Here is a 27,334-nt window from a genome sequence, read left to right on the forward strand (position 1 = left end):
AGATTTATTTATACTAGATATATGAATGAAAATCTTTATAAAGAAGAAGTAGTGTTGCTTTTCAGTCATTTCTCAGTCTGCCTTTGTTGTATCCACAGGGGCGGGAGTAGGGGACATTGGCATCGAAGTGATCGACCCCCAGGGCAGGAACAACACAGTGGAACTGGCCCTCGAGGATAAAGGCAATTGTGTCTACCGATGTACATACAAGCCCATTAAAGCCGGACCTCACAACGTCGCCATCAACTTTGGAGGTGAAGCCACACCAAAAAGCCCTTACCTGGTCAGCATTGGTGAAGGTATGTATACTAAACAAATGAGTTGTGTAGATCATTTGCTTAAAATCGTTAACTAGCAGGTGTTTAAAATGAATAATGCAAAACTTACATTGCAATATGTATATAAAGTCGCACTAACCAACCAAGTTCAACTGTGCCCCCCGGCAGTAATATCAAATCTTGGGCCTTATCAGCCTCTCTTTTCTACAATGCTGTGTAAATTCAGTTCTACTTTCTTTCTCTTCTTGCCTTTAGAATTAGCTCCTGTGCTTATTTTCTGCCTCTCTCTGAAACTCTTGCTTTCTGCTCCTTTGCTTCCTCCTTTACTCCTGTGCTTTCCAACCATTCCTCTTCCTCTGATGCACTTTGTCGGATATTGGATCGCACGGCCTGTTGTGTTCTGAAGGTCTGCCCGGAGCGACGTTGGTAAGAGTCTTCTGGGATCTTATTGGTTTGTTACAGTTAATAGAGCTTCTTCAGCAGAATTCTGCATTTTAATCTGTTTTTCCCATGGGGCTAGCCATATTCTTCATTTCCCAGGGTGCCACAGCCATGTGACCTGTGCTCTGATAAACTTCACTCACACTTTACTGCTGCGCTGCAAGTTGGAATGATAACCCCCCCCCCTCATCCCCAGCAGCCGATTAGCAATGGGAAGGGGAAGGGAGCAAGATAGCAGCTCCCAGTAGGTATCAGAATAGCACTCAATAGTAAGAAATCCAAGTCCGGCTTTGGACTCCTCCAGTTACATGGGAGTAGGAGAAACAATAGGTTAGCTGAAAGCAGTTCTAATGAGTAGCGCTGGCTGAAAGCTCAGACTCAGGCACAATGCACTGAGATGGCGCCAACACACCAATATTACAGCTAAAAATACATTTGTTGGTTCAGGAATAAAAAGTTAAATGGCAGAGGGAATTATTTGCTGTGTAACAGCGTAATTTAGAAACACATTATCATCATGACCGTATCCCTTTAATAATTTTTTTGCTCGTTTCTCTGCCAGTGGGGTAAAAATAAAACACTCAAATGCTCCAGGTTTCTGGTGGATTATATGACAGACTGGAAGAGTAATAGGAGAGGGCCTGAACAGAGATCTAAGTAATAAAATATAATAGCAGAGGCTGCTTTGTGGTTGCTGGGGTCAGGGACCCTGACTGCCAGAGAATATTAAAAAAAAAAAAAGTTTCAGATTGCTGAAAAAGGCAAATAACTGAATAGAAGAAAATGAATTGAATCCATTCACTCACAAAACTTGTGGGTCTCTAACTTCAGCTCATTCCTTATCCGCCCAGTACCTGACTGAGCATGCTGGGAGTTAGCTTTCTAGCCTTTCTAGTAAGACTGTGCGTCAGCTCACATCTCCGGCACTAGTGTTTGTGGCTAATTTTTATGAATAACATATGTGCCGCCAGAACGTAGCTACAGTTCCACACTTCCAGATGTTCCGTGCCTATTGTAGGGCTTGTAATGTTGCACTATAAATAGCCCCCTTTCTTTATTAGTTCTTTTTCAGGATAAATTAAATTGGGTGTTGGGTGTAATACCCACAGGTACTTATTTAATCTTGATGACAGATAGTTCTAGAGAACCTCATCTATAACAGTCACCCCGATTTAGTGCTCTGAAAGATTGCAAGATGGCAAATAAGCACTTACCCCATATTTTATTCTGACTGATGTTGTGCCTGGGCCCCCCAACCCCATCTGCAGCTTTTGGCAAGCCCCAACATTATGCTGCCCTTTAGGGTTTGTCGGCCCGATCTTTCTTACATTATTGGTGCCTTGGTGTAGTCCATCCAATTGCTGATTAGCTTAGTGTTAGGTTATACCTTATAGGTTCTTTAGATCTTGTAGCCCATAGCAACAAATCATCTGGTAGCTGAAAGTGGACATCTGATAGGTTATCCCCCTTGTTAGGGTTGACAGCTAGAAGAGATGTCGGACATTTTTGTTTGACAACATTTCCTGGAATACTTGCTGTGTGTGGCCCCCTCTATGGAAGCGAGTAATGACCATAGGCAGTCAGACATGTTGCTGTCCTGTTATATTTACATTACTAAGCAATCCATATTGAAGTGTTTAGTGTGACTCACTGGCTTCAAAGGCTTCCAGGCATTAATTGCTGTGCGTCCCGCTGTTTCCTAGCACCTCCTGCGCTTCATCTTGTCTGGTGGTCTCCCCGCTCCCATAACGATGCTGATAGTATTTAGGGGGATAAACATCTGCCCTTGCCATAGGTCTCTATGGTCTAACTCCCACCATGCCCAGCTGTATATACGGCTTGGGCCGATGTACAGCTCCCTGTGTTAGGAGGAAGGATTTCACTGATGTACAATTGGCTGCATTGCTCCCTGCATCCTGTTCTACTTGGTGTACAACCCCCTGTGTCCCACTTTCTGTGCAGATTTTGGTCCAAACAACATGGCATCTTGATTGGTAACTGTTTATAAATAATAATTATTTATGCAATCAGCCATGTTTTTTTCTGTTGGCCCTTTCCAGTCCATAGTATTCAGTGGCATATATATATAAATATATATATATATATAAAAAATATATATATAATATGAACTGCCCCATATAGCCATACCAGAAAGGGTAATTTTCAAATACAAATGCCATGCCTTGTACAAGTACAAACTAGGCTAGCAATTTTTTGGGGTTGTTGATAGGGCCCCAGATCACTACCAAGGTTAGGTCCCCATTTAGTCTCTGTTTATTCTCTTTAAAGGAAAACTATACCCCCAGAATGAATACATAACCAACAGACAGTTTATATTATGTTAAGTGACCTATTAGAGATTCTCGTCAAACTGGAAAATATATATCAGTAAATATTGCCCTTTTACATCCTTTCCCTTGAGCCGCCATTTAGTGATGGGCTGTTTGCTCCCTCAGAGATCAGCTGACAGGAAGTGATGCAGCTCTAACTGTAACAGGAAGTAGTGTGGGAGCCAAAGGCAGAACTCTGCCCATTCATTGGCTGATGGGGCCTAGCATGTATGTGTGCCTTGGCTTGTTTGTGTGCACTGTGACTCCTATGATCCCAGGGGGCGGCCCTTAGTACTTAAAATGGCAGTTTCCTATTTAGGATTACCCAATGGCACATACTGCTAAATAAGTATATTTATATGAAAATGGTTTATTTAGATGAAGCAGGGTTTTACATATGAGCTGTTTATGCAATATAATTTTATAGAGACCTTCATTGTTTGGGGGGGGGTATAGTTTTCCTTTAAGCAAGTACTACTTGTTAACATAGCTTTGTATACAATGTCACAATATATTGGGATTATCAAATGCCAGAAAGAAAGATTCCGACGCAAAAACAATTTCTTGGCAGAAGTATTTGGATCATTTTTGGCTGGGTTTCTCTTAATCCGCTGCTAAATAAGTGTCGGACTCAGTGTTTGGGGTATAATTTATGGTGCACGAGGTACAGGGAGCAAGATGAACTCTCTTTTCCTGCTGTCTCCGGCAGGACATAAAGTCAGTGGGAAAGTAGAATGAAATGTCACTTTGCATGTTTATTTGTTGTGTTGGGATGGATTGTGGCTGCTGAGCTGATGGGCCCCCAAGGAGCATGCCAGCGAATGCCGGCTAAGCAGCCATGTTTGCTTCATCACATGTGGGGTTGATCTTTCTGCTCTGAGAACACTGCCAGGACTTTTATTCATGACACAATGCTTGTTAACAGCCTGCAACCCCAATGCCTGCCGAGCCAACGGACGTGGCCTGCAGCCCAAAGGCGTCAGAATCCGAGAAACTGCTGATTTTAGGGTCGACACGAAAGCTGCAGGAAGTGGCGACCTTCATGTTTCTGTCAAAGGGCCAAGTAAGTGTTATTGTATATGGGGAGCTGAGAAATCCCAGGGTCGGGGGCCAAACAGCAAGAGCGAGAGTTGTTTTCACTTAGAAAGCGTGTTCTGTCGTCAGCAAAAAAACATTCACTTCCGTATTTAGGGCGTCATACCTGGAACCCCAGCTTCTGAGTTAAAATTCCCAGTGCCCCTTGCCAAACTATATGAAATACCACCTACAAAGCTTGTTTTTCTGCATTATTTCCTTTCTTTTTGTTTATTAAACCGAGTATGGATTAAAGTGTGCAGCTCAAGTCTCACATTCCCTATAGGAACCAAAAATCAAACATTTTGGGTACAGTCCTTGTTTAACTTTTAATTGGGAGCTTCACGCAATAACTACCCAATATACATTAATTACTGGGCAGTGTTGGACTGGCCCACCAAGATACCAGGAAAACTCCCGGTGGGCCCAGGTGTTAGTGGGCCCTTCTGCTCACCCAACCATTTGCCTTGTATGCTTATACCATGGCCATTACTCAATTCTATAAGAGAAGAAACAGAAGAAATGGAGGATGGAAAAGATACATAATAGTATGTAAAAAAGTATGTAAAAAGAAGTACAAGTATGGGATCCGTTATCCGGAAACCTGTTTATCCAGAAAGTTCCAAATTACAGGAAGTAGGGGACACAAGGGTAGGGGGGCTGGTTCAAAGCTTGTACAAACCAACAGATTTGCCGCGTTAGGTGAAGATGCTGGGGAAGGCAGCTCTGAGCTGGCGTGTATGGAGCAGGCTGACTCTCAGAGCACCCTGGGAGCCGGCACCTCTAATACAGGTGGGGGGAGTAGTGCTAGGAAGGGAAGGCAGGTTATAGTTGTAGGGGATTCAATTATTAGAAAGGTGGATAGGGTAATTTGTCGCAAAGACCCTACATGCCGAACTGTGTGTTGCTTGCCTGGTGCTAGGGTTCGGCATGTGGTGGAACGAGTGGACAGATTGTTGGGAGGGGCTGGGGAAGACCCGGCGGTCTTGGTACACATAGGTACCAATGACAAAGTTAGAGGAGGGGGGGAAGTCCTCAAGAACGATTTTAAAAAGCTAGGTGCAAAGTTGAGGGCGAGGACTTCCAAGGTAATTTTCTCAGAGATATTACCTGTGCCACGAGCAACATTAAGAAGGCAGCGGGAGCTCAGGGAGATTAATGCGTGGCTGAGAGATTGGTGCAGGGAGGAGGGCTTTGGGTTTCTCCAGAACTGGGCTGATTTCTCAATCGGCTACAAGCTCTTTGCCAGGGATGGGCTGCACCTCAATGATGATGGGGCAGCTGCTTTGGGGGAAAAGATGGCTAGAGGGTTGGAGGAGATTTTAAACTAGGAGTGGGGGGGGAGGGTGCAGCGGGAAATTCTGTGGTAGACAGGATAGATGAGGTAGTGGGCATAGTAAGGAAAATTGGGGGAGGAGACTTGCTTCGGGATACTGATAATGGCAGGGAGGCCCATAAGTTGTTTACACGTCATTCTCACGCCGGAACCAGTATTAAATGTATGTTTACCAATGCAAGGAGTCTGACTGGTAAAATGGGAGAGCTGGAGGTACTGGCGTTGGAGCGGAAATATGATGTGATTGGTGTTGCTGAAACTTGGTTGAATGAGTCTCATGACTGGGCTGTTAATATTGGGGGGTATACATTGTTTCGGAGGGACAGGGGCAATAGAAAAGGAGGAGGAGTGTGTCTGTTCATTAAGCACGACTTAAAAGCAAATATTAAGGAGGAAGTGATGGGGGTAACAGAGGGAGCTGAATCCTTATGGGTTGAGCTTCTCACAGATAGTAAAGAATCTACCAAGCTAATTGTAGGGGTATGCTATAGACCCCCTAATGTAAGCGAAGAGGAGGAGGCCCAGCTCCTGTTGCAAATAGAAAAGGCTGCTAGTTTGGGGCAAGTGATAATAATGGGGGATTTTAATTACCCTGATATTGACTGGGGCAATAGTACTGCCAGGACAGTAAATGGGAACAAGTTTATAAACTTGCTGCACGACAACTTTATGTCACAGGTTGTTGAGGAGCCAACCAGGAACAATGCTATACTAGATCTAGTGATCTCTAATGACCCAGAACGTATAGCAAATGTGCAAGTGGTTGAACCCCTGGGTAATAGTGACCATAATGTTATTTCATTTGATGTTTGGTGCAGGAAACAAATTTACACGGGGGCAACAAAGACACTGAATTTTAGGAAGGCAAATTTTAGCTCCTTAAGGGCAGCGCTTCAGGGCATAGATTGGGGCATTATGTTTTCTGATAAAAATACAGAGCAGAAATGGTTGTCATTTAAAATGATATTAAATCATTACTGTTCTCAATTCATTCCATTAATAAGAAAAAGTAGAAGTGTTAAGAATCACCCCATGTGGCTTAACTCTGAGGTAAAGAAGTTAATAGGGAAAAAAAGGAAAGCTTTTAAGAAATATAAGTCAGAGGGGACAGTAGCTGCGTTTAATGAATATAAACACTATAACAAGTGTTGTAAAACAGCAATCCGGAAGGCAAAGATAGAAAATGAGGAGCGCATCGCGGCCGAGGCCAAGACTAACCCCAAAAAGTTTTTTAAGTATATTAATAGTAAAAAGATGCAGGTTGAGGGTGTGGCCCCATTGAGTTATAATAACAATATGGTTACAGCGGATACAGAAAAGGCAGATGTGCTTAACCAGTTCTTTTCTTCTGTGTATACAGTAGAGGAGCCAGTGGGCCAAGTCTCACCCAATAGCTTCACTGTTGCCTCAGCTCCAACTACACAGTGGTTGGCACAGGATATGGTGCTTAAAGGGTTACACACGATAAATGTAAACAAGGCACCTGGGCCAGATGGAATACACCCTCGGGTACTGAGAGAGCTAGGGGCAGAATTGCAGTGGCCCTTGTTTCTGATATTCTCAGACTCTCTTTCATCAGGTATGGTACCTAGTGATTGGAAGAAGGCGAATGTCACTCCCATATTTAAAAAGGGAATAAGATCTCAGCCTGGCAATTATAGGCCTGTAAGTTTGACATCCGTGGTGGGCAAGTTATTTGAAGGCTTGTTAAGGGATCACATTCAAAATTATGTAGTGGAGAATGGCATTATGAGCAGTAATCAGCATGGCTTTATGAAGGACAGGTCATGTCAGACCAATTTAATTGCTTTTTATGATGAGGTAAGTAAGAAGCTGGACAGTGGGGATGCAGTAGATATAATCTATTTGGATTTTGCCAAAGCATTTGATACCGTTCCCCACAAACGACTGCTTTCTAAGCTAAGGTCTATTGGTCTTAGTGAAGTCGTTTGCACATGGATAGAAAACTGGCTACAGGATCGGGTACAGAGGGTGGTTGTTAATGGCACATTCTCTACTTGGAGTAAGGTTCTCAGTGGGGTCCCTCAGGGTTCTGTACTGGGTCCACTTTTGTTTAATTTGTTCATAAATGACTTAGGGGAGGGTATTATGAGTAATGTATCAGTGTTTGCAGATGACACAAAACTCTGCAGACCAGTCAATTCTATCCAGGATGTGACATCCCTGCAGCAGGATCTTGACCAACTGGCAATCTGGGCAGCTAAGTGGCAGATGAGATTTAATGTGGATAAATGTAAGGTCATGCACCTGGGATGTAAAAATATGCAAGCCCCGTATAACCTTAATGGGACTGCACTAGGCAAATCCATAATGGAGAAGGATCTTGGAGTCCTTGTAGATAATAAACTTGGCTGTAGCAAGCAATGCCAGGCAGCAGCTGCAAGGGCAAACAAGGTTCTGAGCTGTATTAAAAGGGGTATAGATTCACGGGAGGAGGGGGTTATTCTTCCCCTTTACAGAGCACTGGTAAGGCCCCATCTAGAATATGCTGTTCAGTTTTGGTCTCCAGTGCTCAAACGGGACATTATTGAGCTAGAGAGGGTCCAGAGAAGGGCAACTAAGCTGGTAAAGGGTATGGAAAGTCTCGGTTATGAAGAAAGACTGGCCAAGTTGGGTCTGTTTACACTGGAGAAGAGGCGCTTAAGAGGTGACATGATAACTATGTATAAATATATAAGGGGATCATATAATAACCTCTCTAATGTTTTATTTACCAGTAGGTCCTTCCAACGGACACGAGGGCACCCACTCCGTTTAGAAGAAGGGAGGTTCCATTTAAATATTCGGAAAGGATTTTTTACAGTGAGAGCTGTGAGGTTGTGGAATTCCCTCCCCGAATCAGTCGTACTGGCTGATACATTATATAGCTTTAAGAAGGGGCTGGATGGATTCTTAGCAAGTGAGGGAATACAGGGTTATGGGAGATAGCTCTTAGTACAAGCTGATACAGGGACTGGTCCGATTGCCATCTTGGAGTCAGGAAGGAATTTTTTCCCCTCTGAGGCAAATTAGAGAGGCTTCAGATGGGGTTTTTTGCCTTCCTCTGGATCAACTTGTAGTTAGGCAGGTTAGGTATAGGCATTATGGTTGAACTTGATGGACGTATGTCTTTTTTCAACCCAACTTACTATGTTACTATGTTACTAAGGCCATCTCCCATAGACTCTATTACAAGCAAAAAATTCTGATTTTTAAAAATGATTTCCTTTATCTCTGTAATAATAAACAGTACCTGTACTTGATCCCAACTAAGATATAATTACCCCTTATTGGGGCAGAACAGCCCTATTGGGTTTATTTAATGGTTAAATGATTCCCTTTTCTCTGTAATAATAAAACAGTACCTGTACTTGATCCCAACTAAGATATAATTACCCCTTATTGGGGGCAGAACAGCCCTATTGGGTTTATTTAATGGTTAAATGATTCCCTTTTCTCTGTAATAATAAAACAGTACCTGTACTTGATCCCAACTAAGATATAATTACCCCTTATTGGAGGCAGAACAGCCCTATTGGGTTTATTTAATGGTTAAATGATTCCCTTTTCTCTGTAATAATAAAACAGTACCTGTACTTGATCCCAACTAAGATATAATTACCCCTTATTGGGGGCAGAACAGCCCTATTGGGTTTATTTAATGGTTAAATGATTCCCTTTTCTCTGTAATAATAAAACAGTACCTGTACTTGATCCAACTAAGATGTAATTACCCCTTATTGGGGCAGAACAGCCCTATTGGGTTTATTTCATGGTTAAATGATTCCCTTTTCTCTGTAATAATAAAACAGTACCTGTACTTGATCCCAACTAAGATATAATTACCCCTTATTGGGGGCAGAACAGCCCTATTGGGTTTATTTAATGGTTAAATGATTCCCTTTTCTCTGTAATAATAAAACAGTACCTGTACTTGATCCAACTAAGATGTAATTACCCCTTATTGGAGGCAGAACAGCCCTATTGGGTTTATTTCATGGTTAAATGATTCCCTTTTCTCTGTAATAATAAAACAGTACCTGTACTTGATCCCAACTAAGATATAATTACCCCTTATTGGGGGCAGAACAGCCCTATTGGGTTTATTTAATGGTTAAATGATTCCCTTTTCTCTGTAATAATAAAACAGTACCTGTACTTGATCCCAACTAAGATATAATTACCCCTTATTGGGGCAGAACAGCCCTATTGGGTTTATTTCATGGTTAAATGATTCCCTTTTCTCTGTAATAATAAAACAGTACCTGTACTTGATCCAACTAAGATGTAATTACCCCTTATTGGGGGCAGAACAGCCCTATTGGGTTTATTTCATGGTTAAATGATTCCCTTTTCTCTGTAATAATAAAACAGTACCTGTACTTGATCCCAACTAAGATATAATTACCCCTTATTGGGGCAGAACAGCCCTATTGGGTTTATTTCATGGTTAAATGATTCCCTTTTCTCTGTAATAATAAAACAGTACCTGTACTTGATCCCAACTAAGATATAATTACCCATTATTGGAAGCAAAACAATCCTATTGGGCTTATTTAATGTTTAAATACTCTTTTAGTAGAATTAAGTTATGGAGATCCAAATTATGGAAAGATCCCTTATCCAGAAAACCTGAGGTCCCGAGCATTCTAGATAATGGGTCCCATACTTGTAATTAAGAGACTAAAGAAAGTGAGTGAACAGAGAATGGGAGAGTAGACCAAAGGCCTAAGGTTTTCTGATGGGCCCTTGGCCCCCAGTCCGACACTGTTACTGAGCCAACTTGGGCCCCCACGCAGTGGCATACCTCCCATCACATGTACACACTAACTTCAGAATGTTACATTAATGTATATTGGAAAGTTGTTTAGAATTACGGTTTCCTTCTTTGTGCAAAGAACAAATGTAGGCAGTGTCTCTCGGCCCACTCGGTAATTTGGCATCACTTGACTTCTTTTGGGTTGGGTTAGAGCATGGACCCCCAACCTTTTACACCTGTGAGCCACATTCAAATGGAAAAAGTGTTGGGGAGCAACACAAGCATAGAAAAATGTCCTGGGGGTGCAAATAAGAGCTATAATTGGCTACTTGGTAGTCCCTATGGGGACTGGCAGCCTATAGACGGCTCTGTTTGGCTTTACACTGGGTTTTATGCAACCAAAACTTGCCCCCAAGCCAGAAATACAAAAATAGGCACCTACGTTGAGGGCCCTGGGAGCAACATCCATGGGGTTGGAGAGCAACATGCTGCTCATGAACCACTGGTTGGGGATCACTGGGTTAGGGGATACCTTGAATATATGTACAGAAGGATGTGAAGAAGCTGAGGGGCTCTTTTATAAAGCAAGAGTAAACTATAAAGTAGATTAAAATATTTAGTAAAATATTTATCATCTCAAAAAAGGCCATACACTATAAGATCTGCTTGTTTGGCACTTTCACCACTGCAGACAGATACCCCTTACTGTAGTCTCCTGCTACATATTTGGCACATCTGCCCTTAAATTGCCTTTTTTTCCCCCCCTCCTAAATCACCACCAACTTCAATACTGACGCAGCTAAAAATATCTTCCACCCTAATTATTTATTTGTGATGCTTTCATGAGACGTCTGAGAAATGAGGGGGTGATAAAAGGGCCCAGTGTAAGGGGAACAGAGCGCGGGGGAGCCGTTCCCTCGCCAGTGATTTGTTTATGGACTAAGATCAATATTTGGGCTCCCGTGGGGGATTCCATGCAGGAGGGAGTGTGCTTATGGATCTCCCCGCTGACAGCCTGGGAGCCACAGATTTGCACACATGTCAGCAATGCCTGAAATATTAAACATTCCAGAAATTTTCCCTACCGCCTTCATGTACAAAGGAACACGCATCTCTGTTGTGAGAGACTCCCGGGTATTGGGGAAAATGCTGGAAAATTCCAACATGTCCATCGTGATGATTAATTCCCCATTTCTCTTAGAAGTGTCTGTAAGGCAAATCTTGTTGTGATCTCTCTCTGACAGAGGGCTTGGACGAGGTGCTGAAACAGTCGGAATCCCTGGATGGACTCCATTTATTTGAGTACTATCCCCTGACTCCCGGGAAGTATGTGGTCGCAATCACGTGGGGCGGCCATCACATCCCAAAGAGGTGCGTATAGTCGCCCAAACGGCAAAAATGCATTTGGGAAACTGCATATGTAAAACAAAAATCCCATACTTGGTTCCCACTGTTAAACATGGATAAATAATTCTCTTCTGGGGTGCTTTCCAGCTAAGGAGGCAGCCATATTCATAATATAGTGACCTGGCTCGACTAGGGATGCACCGATTGCAGGATTCAGCCTAGATTTGGCCTTTTTCAACAGGATTTGGCCAAATCCATGCCTCCGGCCGAACGGAAGTTGCAAATTTTTTACCACGTACAAAACGCGTGGTTCTCTTTGGTGTGTCTTATTTCTAATTTGCAGTTGCATTGCAGTTCAGTATTCAGCTGACTCTTTCACATAGGCTTCGGGGTTTGGCCGAATCCTAAAATTGTGGATTAGGTGCATTCCTAGTGTCAACCCAGTTGGTCGACTAAATAGGTCCTCTGCGCCCAGCCTTCCAGACCTCATGCTCCAAACCCCCAGCAATAGAGACACACTCTCAGCCAATGTCCAATCGAAAAATATATATGGGGGGGGCATGAGACAAAATGCCAAATTTCTGCAAAAAAAGTGCTTTTATTTTTATGCCATACCCGACATGTTTAGGGCCCCTTTTGTGATAAAGGGCCCAAAACATGTCGTGTATGGCATAAAAATAAAAGCACTTTTTTTGCAGAAATTTGGCATTTTGTCTCATGCTCCCCCCTATATATTTTTTTTCAACCCAGTTGGTCATAGTGTTCTGATGTGTTGGGCATTCATTGCTCCTATGGCCTAATGTCAGATATTAGTGTGGGGCACCCTGGAGGAGCAAAAGGGAAAAAACAGCTCACATATTGCTGGGGTCACTGTGACATATTGCTGGGCCTTCTTTTATGAAATGCTAGCGCCAGTGGGTCATGAAATATTGGGGTTACTGTGACATCTAAGTGCTGCTTTTAAATGATATCAAATTGTGATTTATGTGCTAAATGTAGGTGGTCTTACAAGTGGGTGTGGCTAAAAAATGGCTCTTTACATAACCATTTCTCAGCTGCTTCAGTCGCAGGGGGGCTACCTTAGGCTGATGCCACACAGGGCAGATTCTTGACCTGCGGAAAAATGTAGGCCAAGAATCAGTCCCTTCTTTGCCAGAACCTGGAACTATTGTGTTGGCCTGGGTGTAGGAACACGCAACGGATATCTAGAATTTGAGAGGAACGTGTGTGAATACACTCGGGACAACACAATGTTGCCGGCCGGCACGGTGGCAGGCTGAGACCAGTGTAGGGACTGAACCTTGGCCTGTGTTTTTCTAAAGGCTGAGAATTCGCCCCTTGAGGCAACAGCCAAAAATAATTTGAAAACCATGAAGGCTGGTTGTAGGGCAGAAAGGGAATTGGGGGCCTCGGTTTTGCACAGGAACTGCCTTTGTTAATTATTACATTGTGTAAAACTTGTTTGTTATTTTTAGTAAATACCTCCGCAGGGATGTCAAACAAGTGGCCCTCAAGCAGCTGTCAAACTACCCAGCATCCCACTGACAGCTTGCAGTACCGCGAGTGGGGAAAAAAAACGGTGTGCGCGACATTCTCTCTAGCCTATCGGCATGCAGGAAATTCCAAATATGTTCATTTTGTAGTACATTCTGGAAAGCTTCCCATCAATTTATATTACAATATCATTGTTTTTTAATTTTTTAATTAAGATATAATTAAACAATGTGGCTCTCACTAATAGTCTAACCAATGCCTGCATGTTAATGAGGGTCTTATTTCTTTCAGTCCATTTGAGGTCCAGGTGGCTCTGGAAGCTGGGCCCCAAAAGGTACGCGCTTGGGGTCCTGGACTGTATAGTGGAATGGCTGGAAAGGCTGCAGACTTTGTGGTGGAATCTGTTGGCTCCGAGGTTGGCTCCTTAGGTAAGTTGTGCCTACATTTTAAAATACTGTCGGGTTGCTATGGTGTCATATAATGGTAACACTATAGAGCAGTAAGGGCCCCATGTCTATCGTATTCACTCTTCTGTGTTAAATTTGGCCTTGAATGTTTCCTTCCGCCCAATAATGGAAACCACAGAAATGGGCCAGGTGCAGCAGACAGGCTCATTCCAAATGCCACGGGGTGGGGCAGAATGTGGTACATGGGTTCTGTCAGCCCGTTGTGCTTGCGTCGTACAAGATTGGCCATTCTCAGTCACAGGAGTGGGGGGAGCTTGGCTAAATGGCGGAACATGCTTGAAATAACTGCGCTCTCAATGGCCCATTGTGCTGGGGAATTCGGGCAATGAATGGGGCTCTTCTCTTCTTAGCCTGACAGAGATCTGAGAATAAATGTTTTTGTTAGGCCGCTGCAAGGAAAACCGCTTATTGGTGAAATGACATTGAAAACACAGAGTCGTCTTCTTTCTGTCTCCGTCGCGCTCGCTTGTTCTTCACCTTAGGAATTTCTGCGGCTGTTTCTGCCCCATGATGATATTTGCATTGTTAGTTGGAATTTCTATTTTGGGTGCAAATCGTGAGGAATTTACAGCACGCGCACCACTGAGTACACAGACACACACCTTCATCTCTTCACAGGTCTCAGGACCACCGCTAGTCTGGGCAGCGTCTGCAACAGGTCGGCGCCCACGGAACACATGCAAGTGGGTCAGGTTTTAGGCGGAAAAGCCCTGATTTCCCAACTGGGTGGGCAGACTTCATATACCTTATATAGGGAGTTGAGTGGCCTGCAGCCCCTGTATACTATTTATTATTATTATTATTAACATTTATTTATAAAGCGCCAACATATCCCGCAGCGCTGTACAATAAGTGGGTTTCATACATTGGACATACAGAGTAACATATAAAGCAATCAATAACCGATACAGGAGGGGAAGGGAGCCCTGCCCAAAAGAGCTTACACTCTACAAGGAGTAACATATAAAGCAATCAGTAACCGATACAGGAGGGGAAGAGAGCCCTGCCCAAAAGAGCTTACACTCTACAAGGAGAAACATATAAAGCAATCAGTAACCGATACAGGAGGGGAAGAGAGCCCTGCCCAAAAGAGCTTACACTCTACAAGGAGTAACATATAAAGCAATCAATAACCGATACAGGAGGGGAAGAGAGCCCTGCCCAAAAGAGCTTACACTCTACAAGGAGTAACATATAAAGCAATCAATAACCGATACAGGAGGGGAAGGGAGCCCTGCCCAAAAGAGCTTACACTCTACAAGGAGTAACATATAAAGCAATCAGTAACCGATACAGGAGGGGAAGAGAGCCCTGCCCAAAAGAGCTTACACTCTACAAGGAGTAACATATAAAGCAATCAATAACCGATACAGGAGGGGAAGAGAGCCCTGCCCAAAAGAGCTTACACTCTACAAGGAGTAACATATAAAGCAATCAGTAACAGATACAGGAGGGGAAGAGAGCCCTGCCCAAAAGAGCTTACACTCTACAAGGAGTAACATATAAAGCAATCAATAACCGATACAGGAGGTGAAGAGAAAAAGGAAAAGCGATAACTGACTCATCTGCCCCCCAGAGTAAAGACTGTATTACATGGTGGATGCTGGGTAATGGGGCATATTGCTTACAGGTTAAATAGCAAGTCTTTGTGGGCACAGTGCTGCTCTCCTGCTCCAGGTTGGCCATGGTTCTGCCTGGTCTCCAGTGTCTGTAGCAAAAAAGGTCTTAAGGGGGTTGTTCACCTTTGAGTTAACTTGTAGTATGATGTAGAGGGCAATATTCTGAGACAGTTTGGTCTTCATTTTTTATTATTTGTTGTTGATTCAGTTTTTCAGCTCTCCAGCTTGGAGCAGGTATTTGGTTGCTAAGATCCAAATTACCTTAGCAACCAGGTTGGGCTTTGAGTGAAAGACTGATATATGAATAGGAGAGGGGCTGAATAGAAAGATAAGTTATAAAAAGTAACAATAACAATAAAACTGGAGCCTCACAGAGCAATAGGTTTTGGCTTTTAGGGTCAGTGACCCCCATTTGAAAGCTGCAAATAGTTAAAAGAAGAAGGAAAATAATTAAAAAACTATGAAAAACAAATAAGGAAGACCAATTGAAAAGTTGCTTAGAACTGGCCACATTGCAAAATTGCACTTTGCTCACTGTATTTGGGTAAGTGAATTTGCCCTATAGACTTTGCAAATGAGCCCCTGTAGTTGGTGACCTATGGTGACCCAAACTTGCAAGCCACAGTCCCTTCTCTGAGGTAGAGCGCTGGAATTTGGGTTGCTGTCTGTTATTCCCTGTGGCCTCACTCAGCAGCTCAGCTCTCTAAATTGCTCCTTTGGCGCCTGGTTAATAAATTCAGGTGTATTCTCACAGCGCTCCCCTACTGATACCCCTCCCCTGATTGCACTGAAGAAGATATATATAATGTATACGTACTGGGAGGGGGGTTGGCCCGGGGGCAGGGTTTTGGGGGCCATGGCAGTAGCCCCTGAGGCAGAGACATTTTTTTTTTTAGCAATTTGGCTTTTTTTTCAGCAGCTCTCCAGTTTGGTATTTCAGCAGCTATTTGGCTGCTAGGGTCTTATTTACCCTAGCAACCAGGCAGTGGTTTAAATTAAAGACTAGAATATGAATAGGAAAGATAAACAATAAAAAAATAACAATAACGATACAATTATAGTCTTACAGAGCAGTAGATTTTTAGCTGCCAGGGGTAATGAAGAGGAAGGCAAATCATTTAATAAAATCTATTAAAAGGGAGGGGGATTTGCCCAGTGACAGGGTCCCCTGGGGGGGTGTGGGGGCCATGACAGTGGCCCCTTGGGGCGAGACATTTAGCAATTGATCTTGATTTTTTTTTTTTTTTGTTATTTAGCTTTTTGTTCAGCAGCTATTTGTTTGCTAGGGTCTTATTTACCCTAGCAACCAGGCAGTGGTTTAAATTAAAGACTAGAATATGAATAGCAAAGATAAACAATAAAAAAATAACAACGATACAATTATAGCCTTACAGAGCAGTAGGTTTTTAGCTGCCAGAGTTAATGAGGAGGAAGACAAATTATTTAATAAAACCTATTAAAAAATAAATAATAATGAAGACCAGTTGCAAAGTTGCTAGAAATAGGACACTAAAACTAAAAAGTAATATAGAGGTGAACCCTCCCTTTAATGGCATCTCTTATTTTGGCCAACAGAACATTTTAGAGAACATTTGGAGCTAATTTGTTCACTAGCCGGTAGCCGTTATGTTTACAGCACAATGTTTGCGCAATGGCTGACAGTGGCAACACTGAGGGGCATGAATGTGTTTATTTACAGAAGGGAAGGGCTACTGGCCAGACAGACAGAAGTGCTATTGTGTTTTTATAGCCGGCCGTACGGAATGAAACACACGCTGCCTTTTACTAGAACCAAATACTCCAAAGCGAGTAAGAAAAAAAAATCCAAATAAATAAATGCTCGCAGTATTCTGACTTTTACGAGTTTTGGCGGTTGATGTGGTGCCAGCACAGTGGAGCGCAGTTCTGTCCCGGTAGCCAGCGTCCCAGTTCCTAGATGAAAGCTCTAAACAATCCGTCCAATCTAATTCACTTGAAGCGACTGTGTCAGGATTGATTTTGCAAGCGGTTTATTTCATCGGAAACTGGGCCCCCCCCCCCCCATTCTGGTTCACAATAGCCCATTGAGATGTGTACGTAGGAATACATATGTTCGGAATAACCTTGCACTGTGTGTTTTCTCTGTTTTTCCCCTTGCCCTGTGTGTGCCAGAGGTACGGCTGAGTGATTTCATTCTGCGGTTGCCCCTGTCTCTATATATAGACGCCAGGCATACTGGTAATCGTAGCCGCACTGAGGTCGTTTGTTAAGAAAAGAGGGGGGAAAAAGAAATCTCGGCATAGTCTTGCAGGACTTTGTCTGCCGCTTCTGGGAATGAAAAATAAAAATCCACAATGGGGCACCTAACCCTAGATGTATCTGGGCAACTATAACCCACAGCCTGATCTGTCCATGAACTGTCATGGCTGTCTCTTGCGTTATTTATTGGCCAGAGAATTAATATTCTCAGACTGTTTTGGCTACGAGATGTTATGGAATGGAGAGCTGTCACTCTATACTTGATGCGCCCTGGGGGTTACAGCTGATATACACGCTACCATCTCTTGTGCTGTATGCTTACTGGGGGTTCCAGCTGATATTCAGGGTTCCATCTCTTGTGCTGTATGCTTACTGGGGGTTACAGCTGATATTCAGGGTTCCATCTCTTGTGCTGTATGCTTACTGGGGGTTCCAGCTGATATTCAGGGTTCCATCTCTTGTGCTGTATGCTTACTGGGGGTTACAGCTGATATTCAGGGTTCCATCTCTTGTGCTGTATGCTTACTGGGGGTTACAGCTGATATTCAGGGTTTCATCTCTTGTGCTGTATGCTTACTGGGGGTTCCAGCTGATATTCAGGGTTCCATCTCTTGTGCTGTATGCTTACTGGGGGTTACAGCTGATAGTCAGGGTTCCATCTCTTGTGCTGTATGCTTACTGGGGGTTACAGCTGATAGTCAGGGTTCCATCTCTTGTGCTGTATGCTTACTGGGGGTTACAGCTGATAGTCAGGGTTCCATCTCTTGTGCTGTATGCTTACTGGGGGTTACAGCTGATAGTCAGGGTTCCATCTCTTGTGCTGTATGCTTACTGGGGGTTACAGCTGATATTCAGGGTTCCATCTCTTGTGCTGTATGCTTACTGGGGGTTACAGCTGGTATTCACGCTACCATCTCTTGTGCTGTATGCTTACTGGGGGTTACAGCTGATATTCAGGGTTCCATCTCTTGTGCTGTATGCTTACTGGGGGTTACAGCTGGTATTCACGCTACCATCTCTTGTGCTGTATGCTTACTGGGGGTTACAGCTGATATTCAGGGTTCCATCTCTTGTGCTGTATGCTTACTGGGGGTTACAGCTGATATTCAGGGTTTCATCTCTTGTGCTGTATGCTTACTGGGGGTTCCAGCTGATATTCAGGGTTCCATCTCTTGTGCTGTATGCTTACTGGGGGTTCCAGCTGATATTCAGGGTTCCATCTCTTGTGCTGTATGCTTACTGGGGGTTCCAGCTGATATTCAGGGTTCCATCTCTTGTGCTGTATGCTTACTGGGGGTTCCAGCTGATATTCAGGGTTCCATCTCTTGTGCTGTATGCTTACTGGGGGTTACAGCTGATATACACGCTACCATCTCTTGTGCTGTATGCTTACTGGGGGTTCCAGCTGATATTCAGGGTTCCATCTCTTGTGCTGTATGCTTACTGGGGGTTACAGCTGATATTCAGGGTTCCATCTCTTGTGCTGTATGCTTACTGGGGGTTCCAGCTGATATTCAGGGTTCCATCTCTTGTGCTGTATGCTTACTGGGGGTTACAGCTGATATTCAGGGTTCCATCTCTTGTGCTGTATGCTTACTGGGGGTTACAGCTGATATTCAGGGTTTCATCTCTTGTGCTGTATGCTTACTGGGGGTTCCAGCTGATATTCAGGGTTCCATCTCTTGTGCTGTATGCTTACTGGGGGTTACAGCTGATAGTCAGGGTTCCATCTCTTGTGCTGTATGCTTACTGGGGGTTACAGCTGATAGTCAGGGTTCCATCTCTTGTGCTGTATGCTTACTGGGGGTTACAGCTGATAGTCAGGGTTCCATCTCTTGTGCTGTATGCTTACTGGGGGTTACAGCTGATAGTCAGGGTTCCATCTCTTGTGCTGTATGCTTACTGGGGGTTACAGCTGATATTCAGGGTTCCATCTCTTGTGCTGTATGCTTACTGGGGGTTACAGCTGGTATTCACGCTACCATCTCTTGTGCTGTATGCTTACTGGGGGTTACAGCTGATATTCAGGGTTCCATCTCTTGTGCTGTATGCTTACTGGGGGTTACAGCTGGTATTCACGCTACCATCTCTTGTGCTGTATGCTTACTGGGGGTTACAGCTGATATTCAGGGTTCCATCTCTTGTGCTGTATGCTTACTGGGGGTTACAGCTGATATTCAGGGTTTCATCTCTTGTGCTGTATGCTTACTGGGGGTTCCAGCTGATATTCAGGGTTCCATCTCTTGTGCTGTATGCTTACTGGGGGGTTCCAGCTGATATTCAGGGTTCCATCTCTTGTGCTGTATGCTTACTGGGGGTTCCAGCTGATATTCAGGGTTCCATCTCTTGTGCTGTATGCTTACTGGGGGTTCCAGCTGATATTCAGGGTTCCATCTCTTGTGCTGTATGCTTACTGGGGGTTCCAGCTGATATTCAGGGTTCCATCTCTTGTGCTGTATGCTTACTGGGGGTTACAGCTGATATTCAGGGTTCCATCTCTTGTGCTGTATGCTTACTGGGGGTTACAGCTGATATTCAGGGTTTCATCTCTTGTGCTGTATGCTTACTGGGGGTTCCAGCTGATATTCAGGGTTCCATCTCTTGTGCTGTATGCTTACTGGGGGTTACAGCTGATAGTCAGGGTTCCATCTCTTGTGCTGTATGCTTACTGGGGGTTACAGCTGATATTCAGGGTTCCATCTCTTGTGCTGTATGCTTACTGGGGGTTACAGCTGATAGTCAGGGTTCCATCTCTTGTGCTGTATGCTTACTGGGGGTTACAGCTGATATTCAGGGTTCCATCTCTTGTGCTGTATGCTTACTGGGGGTTATAGCTGATATTCAGGGTTCCATCTCTTGTGCTGTATGCTTACTGGGGGTTACAGCTGATATTCAGGGTTCCATCTCTTGTGCTGTATGCTTACTGGGGGTTATAGCTGATATTCAGGGTTCCATCTCTTGTGCTGTATGCTTACTGGGGGTTCCAGCTGATATTCAGGGTTTCATCTCTTGTGCTGTATGCTTACTGGGGGTTACTATCTCATGTAGTATTTGTAATAGTGAATACAGATTTCATTCATATTACCATCTCCTGTACTATATGCTTACTGGGGGTTACAGATTTCTTTCACATTACTATCTCATGTACTGTATTTGTAGTAGTGAATACAGATTTCATTCATATTACTATCTCCTGTACTATATGCTTACTGGGGGTTACAGATTTCTTTCACATTACTATCTCATGTATTGTATTTTTAGTAGTGAATACAGATTTCATTCATATTACTATCTCCTGTACTATATTCTTACTGGGGGTTACATATTTCTTTCACATTACTATCTCATGTATTGTATTTTTAGTAGTGATTACAGATTTTATTTATATGTTATCTCCTGTACTATAGTATATGCTTACTGGTGGTTCCAGATTTTATTCAGCATCTTCTGAACGATCATGTTACAGCTGATATTTAGAGTGCTAGCTCCTGTATCATACGCTGGTTATATGTACATGCCTTTGTTTTTATAACCTGGATAAGGAATGCAGGCTTGGGGTGCACTTGCCCTTTATACAGTTAGCAGCTGCAGTATGCAGGCTCTTGTAGCTTTGGGTGGGCTATAACCTTCTAATGATGCTTTATTTTTCCCAAAATGTAGGTTTTGCCATAGAAGGTCCCTCTCAAGCCAAAATCGAATGCGAAGACCAAGGCGATGGGTCATGTGACGTCAGATACTGGCCAAAGGAGCCGGGGGAATATGCCATTCACATCATGTGTGACGATGAGGACATTCAGAATAGCCCGTACATGGCCTTGATCCAGCCCGCGTCCGGAGACATAGATCCTGATAAGGCAAGCCCCCTGCTTATATACAGAAATGCGTATATCTAACCTCCGCAATCAGTGGGCATCACTGCACAGAGCAACAATCATGGCTGCATTTTTCTAATCGTAGGACTCTGACCTACACACTGTATGGCACCTTTTATCAATGAAAAAAAATACAGAAAATAGGCCAAATCCTGTTAAATTTCCCCTTTAACCCCTTCATAGCCACAGACCTTTTTCTATTGCAAATGAATATGGAAAACTGTGACAAAACTCTCATACTGCTGGGTGTGTATAATTGTGTATCTCACACTGCTGGGTGTATAATTGTGTATCTCACACTGCTGGGTGTATGATTGTGTATCTCACACTGCTGGGTGTATGATTGTGTATCTCACACTGCTGGTTGTATGATTGTGTATCTCACACTGCTGGTTGTATGATTGTGTATCTCATACTGCTGGGTGTATAATTGTGTATCTCACACTGCTGGGTGTATGATTGTGTATCTCATACTGCTGGGTGTATGATTGTGTATCTCACACTGCTGGGTGTATAAGTGTGTATCTCACACTGCTGGGTGTATAATTGTGTATCTCACACTGCTGGGTGTATAAGTGTGTATCTCACACTGCTGTGTGTATGATTGTGTATCTCACACTGCTGGGTGTATGATTGTGTATCTCACACTGCTGTGTGTATGATTGTGTATCTCACACTGCTGGGTGTATGATTGTGTATCTCACACTGCTGGGTGTATAAGTGTGTATCTCACATTGCTGTGTGTATGATTGTGTATCTCACACTGCTGGGTGTATGATTGTGTATCTCACACTGCTGGGTGTATGATTGTGTATCTCACACTGCTGGGTGTATGATTGTGTATCTCACACTGCTGGGTGTATGATTGTGTATCTCACACTGCTGGGTGTATGATTGTGTATCTCACACTGCTGGGTGTATGATTGTGTATCTCACACTGCTGGGTGTATGATTGTGTATCTCACACTGCTGGGTGTATAAGTGTGTATCTCACACTGCTGTGTGTATGATTGTGTATCTCACACTGCTGGGTGTATGATTGTGTATCTCACACTGCTGGGTGTATGATTGTGTATCTCACACTGCTGGGTGTATGATTGTGTATCTCACACTGCTGGGTGTATGATTGTGTATCTCACACTGCTGGGTGTATAATTGTGTATCTCACACTGCTGGGTGTATGATTGTGTATCTCACACTGCTGGGTGTATGATTGTGTATCTCACACTGCTGGGTGTATGATTGTGTATCTCACACTGCTGGGTGTATAAGTGTGTATCTCACACTGCTGGGTGTATGATTGTGTATCTCACACTGCTGGGTGTATGATTGTGTATCTCACACTGCTGGGTGTATGATTGTGTATCTCACACTGCTGGGTGTATAAGTGTGTATCTCACACTGCTGGATGTATGATTGTGTATCTCATACTGCTGGGTGTATAATTGTGTATCTCACACTGCTGGGTGTATGATTGTGTATCTCACACTGCTGGGTGTATAAGTGTGTATCTCACACTGCTGTGTGTATGATTGTGTATCTCACACTGCTGGGTGTATGATTGTGTATCTCACACTGCTGGGTGTATAAGTGTGTATCTCACACTGCTGGGTGTATGATTGTGTATCTCACACTGCTGGGTGTATAAGTGTGTATCTCACACTGCTGGGTGTATGATTGTGTATCTCATACTGCTGGGTGTATAATTGTGTATCTCACACTGCTGGGTGTATAAGTGTGTATCTCACACTGCTGGGTGTCTAATTGTGTATCTGACAATGCTGAGTGGGAAGGGAAAGTTGCCAGAGATTTTGGCACTGGAACATTTTTACAGCTTTCGCTTATGATTTATGGACTTTTCAGGGCAGTAAAATACTGCAATGTGTATGAAGTGGCGGGGGAATGGCTGGTGTGTGCCGGTGTAGGCATGGCGGCCTGTGTCGGGCCCACATCTGCTCACTGCTCTGACTATATTCCATGCGGGCCTACATTTCCCAGCAGCCCCAGCTAGATCTATGAAGTAATCATTCTTGCCTTGAAAGCAAATGGCCCTATTGCCAATTCTCTTAGCTCCATGATTGGAGAGATTTCCTGATGCAAAGCTACAAACACTGGGGGTGCAGAGCAGAAACCCCTCAATATTCTTGTCAGAATGAAAGAAAAACTGCACAAATTATTCATTAAACGAATCTCTGATTTTTCTGTTTCAGGTGAAAGCTTATGGCCCAGGGCTGGAGAAAACTGGCTGCATTGTTAGTACCCCTGCTGAGTTTGCTGTAGATCCAACGGATGCTGGAAAAGCAGCATTAAAGATCTATTCCCAGGTAAAGTCCAAGTCCTGCATTAGTGTTATTGTTTTTCTCAGGATGCGAGCCATACAAAGCATGTGTCCGTGTATAAACCCATGCCCGCTCTGTATACCGGCCCTTTAACACAGTGGGGCGGCCAGAGCATATTAATCCCTGGGCCGTGAATCAGAAGATAAATTCTGTGTTTCTCAGGAATTCTCTTTGCACTTTTCAGGATGTGGAAGGGAATCCAGTAGATATCATGACCAAAGAGAAGCCAGATGGTACCTACGCCTGCTCATACACACCTGCCAAGCCAATCAAACACACAGTGGCTGTCACGTGGGGCGGAGTCAGCGTGCCTAACAGTCCATTTAGGGTAATTATATGTTTACTACTTATACTAGTCTTTAACTTACCCCACTTGTTACTGGTACCATTTAAGCGATGTCATTCGTTTGAATGTAAAAAGATATATAGATCTGAGCCATTGGAATTAGAGAGAAAGCTTATCCTTGTATAGATGTGGTCCGGGTGCTCATGCCCCAGACCCTCAGCATGGGGGAGCCATATAGGAAACACTTTGAAGAAATTAGGCAGGCTCTCCGGAAATCCAGAAATGTAGAATAGAAGCTCAATCGCTTAAAGTAAAATCACAAGTATTTTATTGAAGAATACATATAAATGCTAAGCCTTACGCGTTTTGTGCCTATCTGGGCACTTAATCATAGGCTGAATAACATCTTACAGACATGGAATATTTAGCCAATCACAGGGTGGCTGTACAGACCAATCATTACAGACATTTAATTAGAATAATTAGTACATACCAATTGTAAAAAAGCTGTGTAATTAGTTGTTAATTAGAGAAGGAAGATAAAAGAAACAAAGAAGACATTTAATGTGTAAACATAAGCCCATGTTTACATAGTGTTAATTAAGTCTCGTTTGAATGTGTCAGTATTGCTTTAAATAACCTATTAACCTAAATAACTTATTGCTTAACACCGACCTGGACTTAAGGAGTTTCATTCACGTTTTAAGGGATAACATACCCCCTACTGTAAATGGATATTAGCAGTCACTGAGGGGTTCTGTGCCCATATAAAGGCACAAGGCTGCAGGCTGAGTTATACAGGGAACTCTGAGTATCACTCATGTATTATAAGGGATAATGTACCCCCTACTGTAAATGATAAGGATATTAGCAGTCACTGAGGGGTTCTGTGCCCATATAAAGGCACAAGGCTGCAGGCTGAGTTATACAGGGAACTCTGAGTATCACTCATGTATTATAAGGGATAATGTACCCCCTACTGTAAATGATAAGGATATTAGCAGTCACTGAGGGGTTCTGTGCCCATATAAAGGCACAAGGCTGCAGGCTGAGTTATACAGGGAACTCTGAGTATCACTCATGTATTATAAGGGATAATGTACCCCCTACTGTAAATGATAAGGATATTAGCAGTCACTGAGGGGTTCTGTGCCCCCCATATAAAGGCACAAGGCTGCAGGCTGAGTTATACAGGGAACTCTGAGTATCACTCATGTATTATAAGGGATAATGTACCCCCTACTGTAAATGATAAGGATATTAGCTGTCACTGAGGGGTTCTGTGCCCATATAAAGGCACAAGGCTGCAGGCTGAGTTATACAGGGAACTCTGAGTATCACTCATGTATTATAAGGGATAATGTACCCCCTACTGTAAATGATAAGGATATTAGCAGTCACTGAGGGGTTCTGTGCCCCCCATATAAAGGCACAAGGCTGCAGGCTGAGTTATACAGGGAACTCTGAGTATCACTCATGTATTATAAGGGATAATGTACCCCCTACTGTAAATGATAAGGATATTAGCAGTCACTGAGGGGTTCTGTGCCCATATAAAGGCACAAGGCTGCAGGCTGAGTTATACAGGGAACTCTGAGTATCACTCATGTATTATAAGGGATACTGTACCCCCTACTGTAAATGATAAGGATATTAGCAGTCACTGAGGGGTTCTGTGCCCCCCATATAAAGGCACAAGGCTGCAGGCTGAGTTATACAGGGAACTCTGAGTATCACTCATGTATTATAAGGGATACTGTACCCCCCTACTGTAAATGATAAGGATATTAGCAGTCACTGAGGGGTTCTGTGCCCCCCATATAAAGGCACAAGGCTGCAGGCTGAGTTATACAGGGAACTCTGAGTATCACTCATGTATTATAAGGGATAATGTACCCCCTACTGTAAATGATAAGGATATTAGCAGTCACTGAGGGGTTCTGTGCCCCCCATATAAAGGCACAAGGCTGCAGGCTGAGTTATACAGGGAACTCTGAGTATCACTCATGTATTATAAGGGATAATGTACCCCCTACTGTAAATGATAAGGATATTAGCAGTCACTGAGGGGTTCTGTGACCATGTAGGCTCATGACAGACAGGGGTAAATTCTCTGTGGTTTTTATCCGGCTGAGAAGCACCAGAACCTGACATGGCAGCCGGTTACTTGCATAAATGGCAGCACAGGAACAAATCCATGTACTGATTTACACATCAGGCAAGTTTTACTGTTACAATGTTTTTTCACATAATAGGGCCCTCTAAATACTGTAATTGGTTTCCGAAATTATATAACAAGTTAGTTTTTTTAATTCTTCTGTCAAAAAGGAAGTCTTTGTGCTGTGTGTATGATTTATATTATGTAATATTTACTCACTGACTAATACATTGGCAATTGCAGCGAATGAATGACATTTTTAGGTTATACATTTATGTGGCTTTGAGCTGTTAAACACAGATAATCTCCATTTGAGCGCAGTAAGGATTCCCACTGCCAGAAGAAATACATCTGATTGGCCGCGCGTAGGTTTTATTGCTCGTTTGGCCCCGGCGCTCTATAATTAGCTTTCCTTCATGCTCTACTGTAGGTCAATATTGGACAAGGCAGCCACCCACATTTGGTTAAGGTTTTTGGCCCCGGTGTGGAGAAAACTGGTTTGAAAGCAAATGAGCCGACTCACTTTACAGTTGACTGCACCGAGGCAGGAGAAGGTAAGATTCTCGCGCTGCTGCTCCGCGTTTTATGAGAGTTTATGAGAGTTACGAGCTCGCGTTTACTTAAAAAATTAGGAAACAACGTTTTTTGCCTTCAGCAACGGAAATGGTTTTGCACAGTAGATGGAAGGCAGTTTCTGCACTGGGAGGTTCCGTTGGCAGATAGATCAAATACCTGTAGGAGTTGGAAACGCAAGTGTTTCGCAGGTACAGGGAGTTGCTGGGGTGAGAGCTCTCTGCCTGAGAATTGGGGGAAACAATTAATTTCCTGACTTTGGCCCAAAGGAGATTGTATTCATTGGCTTAATATTTACCAAAAAGGTGGGAATGGTTACATTCAGTTTATGTTCCATCGCTCTGTATTGGACAACGTTTGAGTTTTGATATTTAGCTTTTCGTTCAGCAACTCCCCACTTTTGTTTACCTTAGCAACCAGGCAGTTGTTTGAATGAGAGACTTGAATTTGAATAGGCGAGGGACTAAATAGAAAGATAAGGAATAAAAAGTAACAATAACAATAAAACTGCAGCTTCACAGAGCAATAGGTTTTGTCTGCCGGGGTCAGTGACCCCCATTTGAAAGCTGGAAAGAAGAGGAAGGCAAACAATCCATAAACTATAAAAAAAAAAAAAATCAAGACCAGTTGCAAAAGGTGCTAAGGGCATTCTATATCATACTAAATGTTAACTTAAAGCTGAACCACCCATTTAAAGCAGTGGATCCCAATATGTAGGGTTGG

At 43.3% G+C, this 27,334-nt stretch overlaps 1 protein-coding gene across 6 annotated transcripts in view; it reads left to right on the forward strand.

The window, feature by feature from the left end:
* The window catches only part of flnb (filamin B), a 169,771-nt gene that overhangs the window by 83,546 nt on the left and 58,891 nt on the right, over positions 1 to 27,334 (forward strand). For all 6 annotated transcript variants that reach the window (XM_004914170.4, XM_031901250.1, XM_031901251.1 and 3 more), the window contains exons 8-15: positions 99 to 299; positions 3,975 to 4,112; positions 11,463 to 11,589; positions 13,351 to 13,487; positions 21,044 to 21,237; positions 23,466 to 23,579; positions 23,779 to 23,922; positions 26,469 to 26,592. In XM_004914170.4, the coding sequence (XP_004914227.1) occupies positions 99 to 299; positions 3,975 to 4,112; positions 11,463 to 11,589; positions 13,351 to 13,487; positions 21,044 to 21,237; positions 23,466 to 23,579; positions 23,779 to 23,922; positions 26,469 to 26,592 (1,179 nt within the window). The remainder of the gene's footprint in view (positions 1 to 98; positions 300 to 3,974; positions 4,113 to 11,462; positions 11,590 to 13,350; positions 13,488 to 21,043; positions 21,238 to 23,465; positions 23,580 to 23,778; positions 23,923 to 26,468; positions 26,593 to 27,334) is intronic.

The sequence above is a fragment of the Xenopus tropicalis genome, chromosome 4 (genome assembly GCF_000004195.4).
Source record: "Xenopus tropicalis strain Nigerian chromosome 4, UCB_Xtro_10.0, whole genome shotgun sequence".
NCBI lineage: Eukaryota > Metazoa > Chordata > Amphibia > Anura > Pipidae > Xenopus > Xenopus tropicalis.